Here is a 12,701-nt window from a genome sequence, read left to right as displayed (position 1 = left end):
ACAAATTTCTTGTAAAGAAAAACATCTTCTCTTCTACATTTAACATGTGGTCCAAAAAAGGAGAAAGTGTATCATTTTTCCACGAAATCTATCCATAAAGTGAACAGAGGAAAATTGCTCTGTTGTATTTTTGCCAACTTGCTATATGAACATTCACATTTCCTGCAAAACATGAGCCTCCTTCCGTCAATGGCTGACAAAACCATCGCCTTCTTCTTCTTCCTCTTCATTTGTCTTCCCCATTCGAACTGCGAAAACTCGTCACAAAGTTGGATTAGAGGTGGTTACTGGGATTCTCACAGTGAGCTCCCCATTTCAGAAATAAATTCTGCTCTTTTCACTCACCTTATGTGCGGTTTCGCTCGTATAAACTCCTCTACCTACCATATTTCTATCAACTCAACTTCTGAAGAATCCTTCTCCAACTTCACCAGCACTGTGAAACACAAGAATCCGTCAGTTGTAACACTTTTATCAATCTGGGGTGCAGGACAAGACTCATCAATCTTTGGTTCAATGATAAACCAATCTTCTTCCAGAAAGACTTTTATCAAATCCTCCATAGAAACAGCCAGGCTCTATGGCTTCCATGGCCTAGACCTTGCTGGTGTAAAGCCAAATAGAACAATCAACATGACAAATTTAGGAACCCTTTTCGACGAATGGCGCGATGAGGTAAATTCCGAGGCAAGAAACTCAGGTAAGTCACAGCTTTTACTGGTAATGACCAGCCATCATTTGCCTGTTCTCAACTCGATCAGTTACCAAATAGAATCCTTGACAAAAAACTTGGATTGGATACATGTTTTAGCATATGACTATTATGTGCCTACAAGGGATAAATTTATAGGCGCTCATGCTGCTTTATATGGTTCTTCAAGTTGGTTCAATACCAATTATAGTATAAGTGAATGGCTAAGAATTGGAGTTGAAGCTCAGAAACTTGTTCTGGGTTTGCCTTATCATGGCTACGCCTGGACACTGGTTAGTCCAGTTGAAAATGCTATCGGTGCACCGGCTTCTGGTCCCAGTATCACAATAGATGGTTCTATAGGCTACAAGTTCATCAAATCGTACGTTCGAGATTATGGTTATGGAGCTGCTTCAGTGTATAATCACACTTATGTGGTGAATTTCTTCACTACTGGAACAAATTGGATCAATTTTGATGGTGTAGAGGCTATAAGAGCAAAAGTTTCTTATGCCAAAGAGAAAGGGCTGCTCGGTTACTATGTGTTTCAGCTCGCTAATGATGACAAATAGGAGCTTTCTTCAGCTGGTATGGAATTGTTATTTACTTGTTATTCATTTGATCATTCTTCAATTATCTTCTCCATCATCAACTTAACAGAGAAAATACAGGGGAATTTCATTGGGAAGATCAATCTGGAGTGTTTCCAATTTATCATATTATTAAAAGGTTAGAGAAGTTTAACAACTATGTGAATCTAATGAACATAAGAAACATATTTTCAGTTCAAAAGGAAAGTACTGAAGATCAGAGAAACAAGCCGCGGTTACTGAAAATAATTCCTGTTATAGTAGCAATACTTATGCTGCTTCTTAGTGCCATAATTTGCTGCTTGAAAGGAAGAGTACTCAAATCAACAGGTAACTTAAGCTTGTAGTTCAATAGGAGTGCTATAATCAACCATGAAATAGAGTAATTTGACCATTTATATGACTGAATTGTGCTTTACATTATATTTGGTTTCAGGGATCATGAGTACTATGAAGAGTTTACTATCTAAACTGAAAATCAAAATATCAGCTGCTGAATATCTTAACAATGATGCAAATAACCTGCAAGTATTTAGTTTTACAACCATTAAAGCAGCTACAAATAACTTCTCGGGCAATAATAAGCTCGACGAGGGTGGATATGGTCCTGTCTACAAGGTAATACTAACAGATTGTAACATGTAAGGTGCTGGTCTAGGAATTGTCCAGCTGATGCCATATACAGGGGTGTTCATGATATTTTTTAAATTATTGGATTAAGCGTATTGTCACATCAATTTGTATATAAAGTTTGTTTGAAAAAGTACTGGGTTTCAACTGTCAGGGGAGGTTACTGAAGGGACAAGAAATAGCAGTCAAGAGACTTTCAAAAACTTCTCATCAAGGACTTGAAGAGTTCAAGAATGAAGTTGAGCTTACTGCAAGGCTTCAGCATGTAAATCTTGTATGAGTCTTGGGAATTTGCACTGAAAAGGAAGAAAATATGCTGATTTATGAGCACATGCCAAACAAAAGTTTGGATTTCTACATCTTTGGTATTCAAACTCTATACTTCCAACTATCTTCTATACAAGTTTGTATATTTAATCTTACTCTTTTATGGAATGATCAAAACATAGGCGAAAACAGTTAAATTTTAGGACTTGTGAAACCTTGACTGTCTTGTTGTTTTTGCTTCCAGTTTTTAATTGACCAACTGATTACAAGTCTGGTTTTCTGCAGATGATAACAGACGGTATCTTTTAGACTACAGAAAGCGNTTCTTCAATTATCTTTTCCATTATTAGCTTAACAGAGAAAATACAGGGGAATTTCACTAGGAAGATCAATCCCAAGTGTTTCCAATTTATCATATTATTAAAATATTAGAGAAGTTTAACAACTATGTGAATCTAATGAACATAAGAAACATATTTTTAGTTCAAAAGGAAAGTACTGAAGATCAACGAAACAAGTCGCAGTTACTGATAATAATTCTTGTTACAGTAGCAATACTTATGCTGCTTCTTAATGCCATAATTTGCTGCTTGAAAAGAAGAGTACTCAAATCAACAGGTAACTTAAGCTTGCAGTTCAATATGAGTGCTATAATCAACCCTGAAATAGAGTAATTTGACCATTTATATGACTGAATTGTGCTTTACATTATATTTGGTTTCAGGGATTATGAGTACTATGAAGAGTTCACTATCTAAACTAAAAATAAAAATATCAGCTACTGAAAAACTTAACAATGATGCAAATAAGCTGCAAGTATTCAGTTTTACAACCATTAAAGCGGCTACAAATAACTTCTCGAGCAATAATAAGCTCGACGAGGGTGGATACGGTCCTGTCTACAAGGTAATACTAACAGATTGTAACGTATAAGGTGCTGGTTTAGGAGTTGTCCAGCTGATGCCATATACAGGGTGTTCATGATATTTTTTAAAGTATTAGATTAAGCCTATTGTGTCACATCAGTTTGTATATAAATTTTGTTTGAAAAAGTACTTGGTTTCAACTGTTAAGGGAGGTTAATGAAGGGACAAGAAATAGTGGTCAAGAGACTTTCAGAAACTTCTCATCAAGGACTTAAAGAGTTTAAGAATGAAGTTGAGCTTACTGCAAGGCTTCAGCATGTAAATCTTGTACAAGTCTTGGGAATTTGCACTGAAAAGAAAGAAAAGATGCTGATTTATGAACACATGCTGAAACAAAAGCTTGGATTTCTACATCTTTGGTATGCAAACTCTATACTTCCAACTATGATCTATATATCTTTAACTGGGTTTAAATAGTTTGTCCATGTAACAATATTACGCTTACAAACTCTTCAAACTGATACCAAAATGGATGAATGATATGTCACTCCTATACAAGTTTATATATGTAATCTTACTCTTTTCTAGAAAGATCAAAACATAAGCGAAAACAGTTATGTTTTAGGACTTGTGGAAACTTGACTGTCTTGTTGTTTTTGCTTCTAGTTTTTAATTGACCAAATGATTACAAGTCTAGTTTTCTACAGATGCTAACAGACGATATCTTTTAGATTAGAGAAAGCGTGTTCAGATCATTGAAGGTGTTACTCAAGGGCTTTTATATCTGTAAGAATACTCAAACTTTAAAAAAGTTCATAGAGACTTAAAGGCTGGCAGCATTTTGTTGGGTAAAGAAATGAACCCCAAAATATCAAATTTTGGAATGGCTAAAGCTTTTACGAAAGATGAATTCGAAGCTAACACAGGCCGCATAGTTAGAACATAGTAAGTTATTAACTTGCTTAAATTGATATGTGACACATTATTTCTATAAGTTTTCTTTGTTGAATAATGGCATTTTCTTGCCTATGTTGAATTGCAGTGGCTATGTTCCTCNCACGAATTCTTTTGGATTGGACAAAACGTGTTCAAATCATAGAGGGGATTATCCAAGGACTTGTGTATCTCCAAGAATATTCGAGATTGACTATTATTCATCGAGACCTGAAACTAAGTAATGTATTATTGGATGAAAATATGAAGCCTAAAATATTAGATTTTGGTATAGCCAAAATTTTTGTGGAAAATGATCATCAAACAGAACGAATTGTTGGAACATAGTAAATACACGTAAATCTTCTTTTATTCTATATTGCTTTGTAAGCTTGCACTTGTTAAGACACATGCTTAACACACTATCTCTGATAATTCAATGCAGTGGTTATATCCCTCCTGAATATGTTAAAAGAGGCATATATTCAACTAAACTTGATGTCTATAGTTTTGGGGTTCTACTTCTACAAATCATAAGTGGAAAAAAGGTTTCATCGTTATATGGCTCACATGAAGACTTGAGCCTTCTAAAGCATGTAAGTTTGCCATTAATATTACTAATTAGTATTGGAAATATTTAATTCGATATATATATTTTCATATAAAATTTCAGGCATATGAGTCATGGAAAGATGACAAAGGCATGGAGTTTGTGGATCCATCATTAGATGATACACAATCCTCATGTAAATTAATGAGATGCTTGGAAATAGCTCTACTATGTGTCCAAGAAAACCAAAATGATAGGCTGTCCATGTTAGAAATTTCCTCGATGCTCAAAACTGGATCCACAAATACAGTAATCAGCCCTAAGAAGCCTGCCGTCTCAGAACAAAGTGATGAAAAGAAAATGACTAAAAGTTCAGAATTAATTTCGGTTGATGATGCAACAATTTCTGAAGTGGTAGCAAGATGACTCTAGGCTTTTGCAAGACCAATATTTGGTGGTCCTTGGAGATCGGGTAGGAAGCTGCTTAATTTGACCATTATAATTTTCTGCAATGTTATTGAACCTATTGCCATTAAACATGGATGCCAACTATGAAAGCGATTAATTGGTTGTAGTTTCATCTTGTATTATATGGATAATTCGAAGAAAAGGCCAATACGATGACATTGACTTGATGCATGTCATTTTATTGGTTTACTTTAAGCTAATTTTTTTAAGACATTGAGATGTTTAGCTCAGAACAAAAAAGCAACAACAAAGAGCCGTCTAAGAAAAAATAATGAGTGACATATATTCCAGCTCAACATATTACATATTACATACGTAATTATTTGTCCTCCAAGAAAATAACAGGAAATGTCGATTGGACTTTAGCAATCTATTAAGTTTATATTGACTTACCAATGAATACAAGTTTTTTTTCTCTTCTTGGTTACAATAATGTAGGGTCATAGTTTGGCATAAATTAGACTTCAGCCATTTATTAAGTACAAGGTGCTCAAGGTGTTCACCAGTGCTTACCAATGAATGCGGACATTATTTGATTATNTGAAAGACCAACCATGCTCAAGGTTTATAACATGCTCAAAGGTGAAATTGAAGACATCCCTTCTCCTAAGAAGCCTGCTTTTTCAGTCAAAAGAGATGAAGATGAGGATAGTAATTGCATCGTCAAGGTGAAAATATTTTCAGTCAATGATGCAACAATTACTCAACTGGTACCGCGATGAGTCAATGACTAATCTTGAAAGATATTGAAATAATTACTGCATGCAGGGGAGATTGCAGAATTCCTCTGAAACACTCAAGTTTTCCAATTTTTTTTTGTTTGTTTGTTTGTTTGTTTGCATCCCTTGTAACACCATAAGGCATTGATTAATTCTTTTACCTGTAACTCTATTCTGTAGAGTTAATTTTGTTCTGTACTACTATTCATAGCTGATGCAATACTTTCTTTTAGTTTATTTGTTATATGCACACAATCATCTACAGGTTTATAAAGAGGATAAGTCAATCTAACTATATTAATTAATTGTCAACTTTTTCGGATGAATATCCGATTCATGGAATATTCAATTAATGTGGTTATTAAACAAGAATGTCGGTGTCACTTTCCGTCTTAAGGGTTTCATCCAATTTTCCTTGGTAATTGTATGACAGTATATCGACCAAAAATGCTTCCAGGTATGACAATTTCAATTTTTCCTGCTCACTCCTAATTGGTGGTGGTGGTAATTATATGTAGCAGTAACCTCAAAAATTTGACAATTCTGGGATTTTTTATAGTTGACTGGCTATGCATTCAGTAAAGATGTGCATCCTTTAATTTTGTCTGACACAAATGCACAGTTTTTAAACAGTTGACCGAAGAATGACCAAAAATTTTAAAAGTAAAATTTCCTTCCTATTGAAAGCTTGATTAGCATATAAAAAAATTCAATTTTTTCTTGCGCACACTTACTTACCTTAGATAGCTTCCGATTTGCCTAACATTAGAATTAGAATTAGAATTAGCATTAGCATATACTAAAATTTGCTTCAAATTTGGCTAAATTTTTTCTTGTACAACGAATCAATGGCTTGCAAAACCATCAGCCTTATTTTCCTATACCTGTCCCTCAGTTTGCAGTTCTCATACTGTCAAAGTTGGATTAGAGGCGGCCACTGGATTTCCTGCAATGAGCTTCCGATTTCTGGCATAAATTGTGCTCTTTTCACTCACCTTATGTGTAGTATGCTTACATAGATTCCTCCACTGACAACATCTTAATAAACTCCACCTATGAAAAATCCTTCTCTAATTTCTCTAGTACTGTGAAGCACAAGAATCCATCAGTTACGACCCTATTATCAATCTGGGCTGGACGGCAATGCTCTACTATCCTTTCTTCAATGATAAACCAAACATCTTCAAGACAGACTTTCATTGACTCCTCCATAAAAACTGCTGGGGTTTATGACTTCCAAGGCCAAGACCTTTGTGGTGTAAAGCCTAATAGAAGCACCAAAATGACCAATTTTTAGGAACCCTTTTAGATGAGTGCTACGCTGCAGTAACTTCTGAGTCAAGAAACTCTGACAAGTCACAGCTGATATTGGTAATGAGCTGTCATCACTAGCCTGCAAACGACTCCATGATTTACTCTGTATATTCAATGCAGAAGAACTTGGATTGGATGCATCTTTTAGCATATGATTACTATTTGCCTACAAGAGATAATTTTACAGCACTCATGCTGCTTTATATGGCCCATCAGGCTGGCTCAATACAAATGATAGTATAAAGGAATGGCTTGATAAAGGACTACTTGCTGAGAAGCTGGTACTTGGTTTGCCTTATCATTGCTATGCATGGACGCTTCTTAATTCCCATGATATTTCAGTTGGTGCACCGGCTTCAGGCCTAGCTATCACAAAAGATTGGTGATGATCGGTAGAAACAAACAGCAGCTTCTGATGATTATTCTGGTTACATTAGCAACATTTCTGCTGCTATTGGGGATCTTAATGTGTTTTTTGAAAAGAATATTACTCAAGCCAAGAGGTAATTTGACTCTAATTATATAACCATAATGAAATTGAATGATTGCCTAACTATTTCCTATTTTTGCATTTCATTACATTCGTTTCAGGGGTTATAAGTAGTATGAAAAGATTGCAGTCTAAACTGAAAACAAAAGCATCAGCTGCCAGAAATCTTAACAAAAATGCAAACAATCTGTAAATATTCAGGTTTACAACTATTAAAGAAGCTACAAATAACTTCTCAAGTGACAAAAAGCTCAGGGAGGGTGGATATAGACCTATTTACAAGGTAATATTAGAAACTGTTTGATCTCAAAATCCATCAAGGACTTCAAGAGTTCAAGAATGAAGCTAGTGATCACTATGTATATATATTTAAGGGGAAATTTCCAATAGGACAGGAGATAGCAGTGAAGAGAGTTTCCAAAAATTCTCATCAAGGACTTGAGGAGTTCAAGAATCAAGTCGAGCTTACCGTGAGGTTGCAACATGTAAATCTGGTACCGATCTTGGGGATTTGCACTCAGAGGGAAGAAAATATGTTGATTTACAAGCACATGCCAAACAAAAGCTTGGATTTCTACATCTTTGGTGTGCAAACTCTTGGGTTTTGGTTTTGGTTCTGGTTCTGGTTCTTATCTATAGGCCTAATCATCTAAGCTTCAAAGAAGCCCTCGTTCTTGCTTCTTGATAATTCCAATTTTCTGCACAATCATGGAGGCGGTATCTATTAGATTGGGAACAACGCATTCAAATCATTTGAAGGGATTACTCAAAGGACTTTATATCTTCAAGAATACTCGAATTTTACGATAGTTCACAAAGACCGGAAGGCTAACAGCATTTTATTGGACAAAGACCTGAATCCCAAGATATTGGATTTTGGCATGGCTATGGCTTTTACAAAAGATGAATGTGATGCGAAAACCAGCCGCATTACTAGAACATAGTAAGTAATTAACTTGTCTGTCAAGGTTTTAACAAAACATGACATTTTATATGTTTCATTTGTTGAATTATTGACAATTTTCGGCGTTTACGTTGAATTGCAATGGCTATATTCCCCTTGAGTATGTAAGAACAGATATATACTCCATGAATTATGGTGTTTATAGCTATGGAGTTCTACTTCTACAAATCATCAGTGGCAAGAAGACTGCATGCTATTGTGGCCCCTGCAAAAATTTGACCCTTTCAGAATATGTAAGTTACCAGTCATTCTTTCCTATAGACATCCTAATTTTTTGAAAAAAAATTAGGATGTACTATAGCAAGAAACTTGGCCAAAGTTGGGTAACATTTAAGTTACTTCAGGGGTATGAATTGTGGAAAGAAGGTGAAGTCATGGAGTTTTTCGATTTATCACTAGGCGATTCGTCTTCTCCATGGAAACTGAAGAAACGCTTGCAGGTAGCTCTACTATGAGTCCAAGAAAATCCTGCAGATAGACCAACCATGTTGGATGTTTATACGATGCTCAAAAGCGAAACTGCAACCATCCCAACTCCTGAAAGGCCTGCGTTTTCAGTTAAAAGAGATGAAGATGAGGAAAGTAAATGTGCATTGAAGGTGAAAATTTGCCCAGTCAATAAGGTAAACAATCACCAAACTGGTAGCCGAAAGACAATATAGCCTCTCATGGTACATAATTAGAGAAGATATTGATATATTCGCACTTAGTCACCGATCAAGTAGGCCTAGTCTGTCCTGGAACATGATGGAAGATGCCCTTGGAAAGTTTCAGATAATCACAAAAGTTGCTTGAAAATGTAATGAGTGTTTTTACATTCAAGTGTTTATAGAAAATATTTTGTGTCCGTTTGTTTTATTATTTTGGATAGGATTTTGGGAATAATATTGGCTAGTTGAATAAGGGAGTATTACGTGCTAAAATTTAAAAATTTATAAAAAAAAAAAACCCCCTAGGTTTGCTAATTTAACTAAATACCCCAATATATAAAAAATTTATAAAATGACAAAAACACCCCTACCACCCTCAGTGCCAGATTCTGGTCACCACCCAGAATCTGGCCAAAAAATTGCGTTACGACATATACCAGTCGGATCTGGTTGGTATGACGTTGCAAAAGTCCATCTTTGGCCGTCAGCGACTGTAACACCCCACTTGAGGTACGTAGTTGTTGTTTCTTCTTTCGCTCTTATTTGAGTTGGTTTTTGGTAATATTGTTTGATTGAGTGTTGTGTTGAATGTTTGCCCTGAAATTGGTTGAAAATAGAAGAAGTTCAGTGTGCCAATCTTCGCCGGGGCGAAGAATAATCTTCGCCGCGGCGAAGGTGTGTTGAAACCACGGGAAACTCTCTGGACAGTTTCGCCGCGGCGACAGAAGCTTCTTCGCCGCGGCGACAGGCCGACCAAAATGTCTGCTAAGTTTTAGATATTTTCTTCCCTAAGGGCAATTTGACCTTTCTACCCCTAATTAGTAGGAAAAGTGGGGAGTAAAATGTAAGGATTTTTCATGGAGAATATGTTGACTTGAATATGTTGACTTGGGGGTGTGTTTGTAATGAATCAAAGGATATAGATAGAATTCCCAAAGAAGAGTAAGGGCAAAATGGGAATGCTTGTGTATAAATTTCATTAAAAGGAATTAAGAATTAGCAAACCCTTCATTCTTCTTCTCTAACGCAACTCTCCTCTCTTGCTCCCTCTCAACTTCTCTTTCTTTTGAGCAAGGAGTTCCAAGGGGTTTTTGAAGTGATTTGGGGTAGAAAATCAACCTAAGGCTTCCTAAGGTAAGGATTCTTACTTTGGTTGTGAAACTTTGTGAGTTTTAGCTTATATTGAAGTTTGAGGGTTTTTGTTCTTTTGGTTAAGAGTAGAGAAAAAGTCAAGCAAACCAAGTGAAAGGAAGAGTTGGTGAAGTCTCTCCATAACAAGGTAAGTAAATCCCAACCCAAGTTGAGATTTAAGAATTTTCTTGATTAGGGTTTTGATAGAAATGATGTATGTATGTGATATACATGTGATATGCCATGTATGGAGGTTTAAATAGAGATTTCTATGCCTTGTGATTGGTTATACCTTCCAAAGATAAGAAATGAGTTGTGGTTTGGAATGGTAGTTTGAGATGGAATTGAAGGGGTATTGTGGATCCCCTTTTTGGAAGTGTTTTTATTTGGCAGGTTTTGTGGCTATGTGAGGGGGTTTCTCCCTATTTTGGATGGTTAGAGAAAGATTTAGAATCATTGCTATAGTAGAGTTTTATAATGCACTTGAGTTGTTTGATGAAATGCCTAATAGAGGTTTGAGTATGAGTAGTGAACCTTAATTCTTGCAACATTACTTGTTGGTATTTCCTAAGTGCAATAATGGAGATGAACCATCCATATGCATTATTTATGCATTGAAAAGTGACCTAAGAAAGAGTAGGAAACTTTGTGGATGCAATTACTCTATGAGTAGAGAACTTGGTGGATGCAACTACTCTAAGGGTAGAGAGAATGAAAAATGCTAGAATAGAGTGAATGAGAAGAGTAGTAGAAATGGGTTGATGCTTTGTGATCATCACCCGACGGTTATGAGAATCGGGTTGATGCTTTGTGATCACCACCCGAATAGCCATTAGAGATGGGTTGATGCTTTGTGATCGTCACCCGATAAGTATTAGAAATGGGTGGATACTTTGTGACTATCACCCGGTTAGTTATTAGATAAGTGGGTTGATGCTTTGTGATCATCATCCGACATTTATTAGAAGTGGGTTGATGCTTTGTGATCATCACCCGACAGTGATTAGAGACGGGTTAATGCTTGGTGATCGTTACCCAAAAGTCATAAGAAACGGGTAGGTGCTAGGTGGGCTCCACCTGATAGTTATGAAAACCGAGTAGGTGCTTCGTGATCCCCACTCGGTAGCCACTAAGAACGGGTTGGTACTGTGTGAATTCCACCCGATAGTCATGGAGAGTGAGATGGTACTGTGTGAATGCCATCCGGCCGTACCTCCGGTAAGATGAGGCCATGACGTTTAGTAGAAACAGAAATAGTATAAGGAAAGAATTAAGAGTATTATACACGGGGACAAACAGATAGAGGGTTTTACTTACTGAGCATTATTTTGTGCTCACCCCGTTATTTTTCCTTTGTGGGTGCAGGATCTAGGTGATGATGCAGTCGGAGGGGCGTCGGCAAGCGAAGAGCAATAACTACACTGTTTCCCCTGTTTTGTCTTTTAAAAATGACTTTTTTGTAAACAGTATTTCATTGTGTATAAAAGACATATGACTTATAATGAAAAGAAAGTTTTGGGCCCAATTTTCTATTGTTATTATGCATGCATGGTACTAGTTTTCAGTAGTTGTTACAGCGACTGCCAAAGATATAGCCATCGTTAACCGTCAACAAATGTCATTCCTTTGGCCATCGTTGATGGTCAGATCGGTGAATTACTAGCCAGTTTCGATCGTGGTGTAGGCTGTTGTGACAGATTCCAGCTACCACCGGTGGTGGTTGCTGAAATCTAGCAAGTATGGGTGGATGGGGGTGTTTTTGTTAACTTTTAAACTTTTTTCTAGGGATATTTAATGAAATTAATAAACTTAAGGAGTCTAAAAGTAATTAAAAAATATATTGATATTTCTCGTAATATGCCAAACAATATTTTGAGAGTAAGATTAAGAATATGGATAGAAATATTGAATCAAATGCACCCTTTGTTTGTGGAATTCAGCCGATGCTCAATTTTCTGTAGTGCCACAAGCTAAGAAGCCAATTCTATTCATCAGCCCTTCGTGAAGGCTCTATAAAGTTTGGCCCATGAAAGCATAGCCTTCTTTCAATTTATTTAAAGTAAGAAAATCCCTTTTGGGGAAACATACAGTCAAGAGGATGGGTCGTTATTTTACCCTTGACCCACCATAGGAAGCAGTCTTAGTGCCTTTACGTTTACGCAACTTCAACCTCAAAAAGAAACAAGAAAAACCTGGTTCAAGTTTTGACACGTTTCTGAGTTCAAAAGATTACATTAACTGAAGACTGCAAGCTTGCAGCCACAATCAATCAATTGATAATACTTTGATTAGTTTCTATAGCTGTCAAAATGATAATTTAATGGAGTTTTTATATTTTTAATGGGGTTTTCAGTATTTTCAAATGAATTTAATATTAAACGATTTAACAGGAGAGAAAATGAAATATAACCCTTACTCAAAAATTGTCTATTTATTCA

General features: G+C 36.1%; 2 protein-coding genes across 2 annotated transcripts in view; both read left to right on the top strand.

Moving 5' to 3' along the window:
* LOC116138879 (putative receptor-like protein kinase At4g00960) overlaps positions 1 to 12,701 on the top strand; it is a 41,669-nt gene that overhangs the window by 22,129 nt on the left and 6,839 nt on the right. The gene's annotated exons all lie outside the window — the stretch shown is intronic.
* LOC116138880 (G-type lectin S-receptor-like serine/threonine-protein kinase At1g67520) lies at positions 1,731 to 2,369 on the top strand. Its single transcript, XM_031424556.1, has 2 exons — positions 1,731 to 1,899; positions 2,066 to 2,369. Exons 1-2 carry the CDS (start codon positions 1,732 to 1,734, stop codon positions 2,189 to 2,191), a joined length of 294 nt encoding a protein of 97 aa, XP_031280416.1. The 5' UTR covers position 1,731; the 3' UTR covers positions 2,192 to 2,369.

This window comes from Pistacia vera, unplaced genomic scaffold (assembly GCF_008641045.1).
Source record: "Pistacia vera cultivar Batoury unplaced genomic scaffold, PisVer_v2 Contig344, whole genome shotgun sequence".
In the NCBI taxonomy this organism is placed as follows: domain Eukaryota; kingdom Viridiplantae; phylum Streptophyta; class Magnoliopsida; order Sapindales; family Anacardiaceae; genus Pistacia; species Pistacia vera.
This window is presented reverse-complemented; position numbering and strand designations above follow the sequence as displayed.

Coding starts and splice junctions, on each gene's coding strand:
- LOC116138880 (XM_031424556.1), top strand. CDS start 1,732: ATGAAGAGTTTACTATCTAAACTGAAAATCAAAATATCAGCTGCTGAA. Junction 1,900..2,065: donor GATATGGTCCTGTCTACAAG/GTAATACTAACA, acceptor TTCAACTGTCAG/GGGAGGTTACTGAAGGGACA.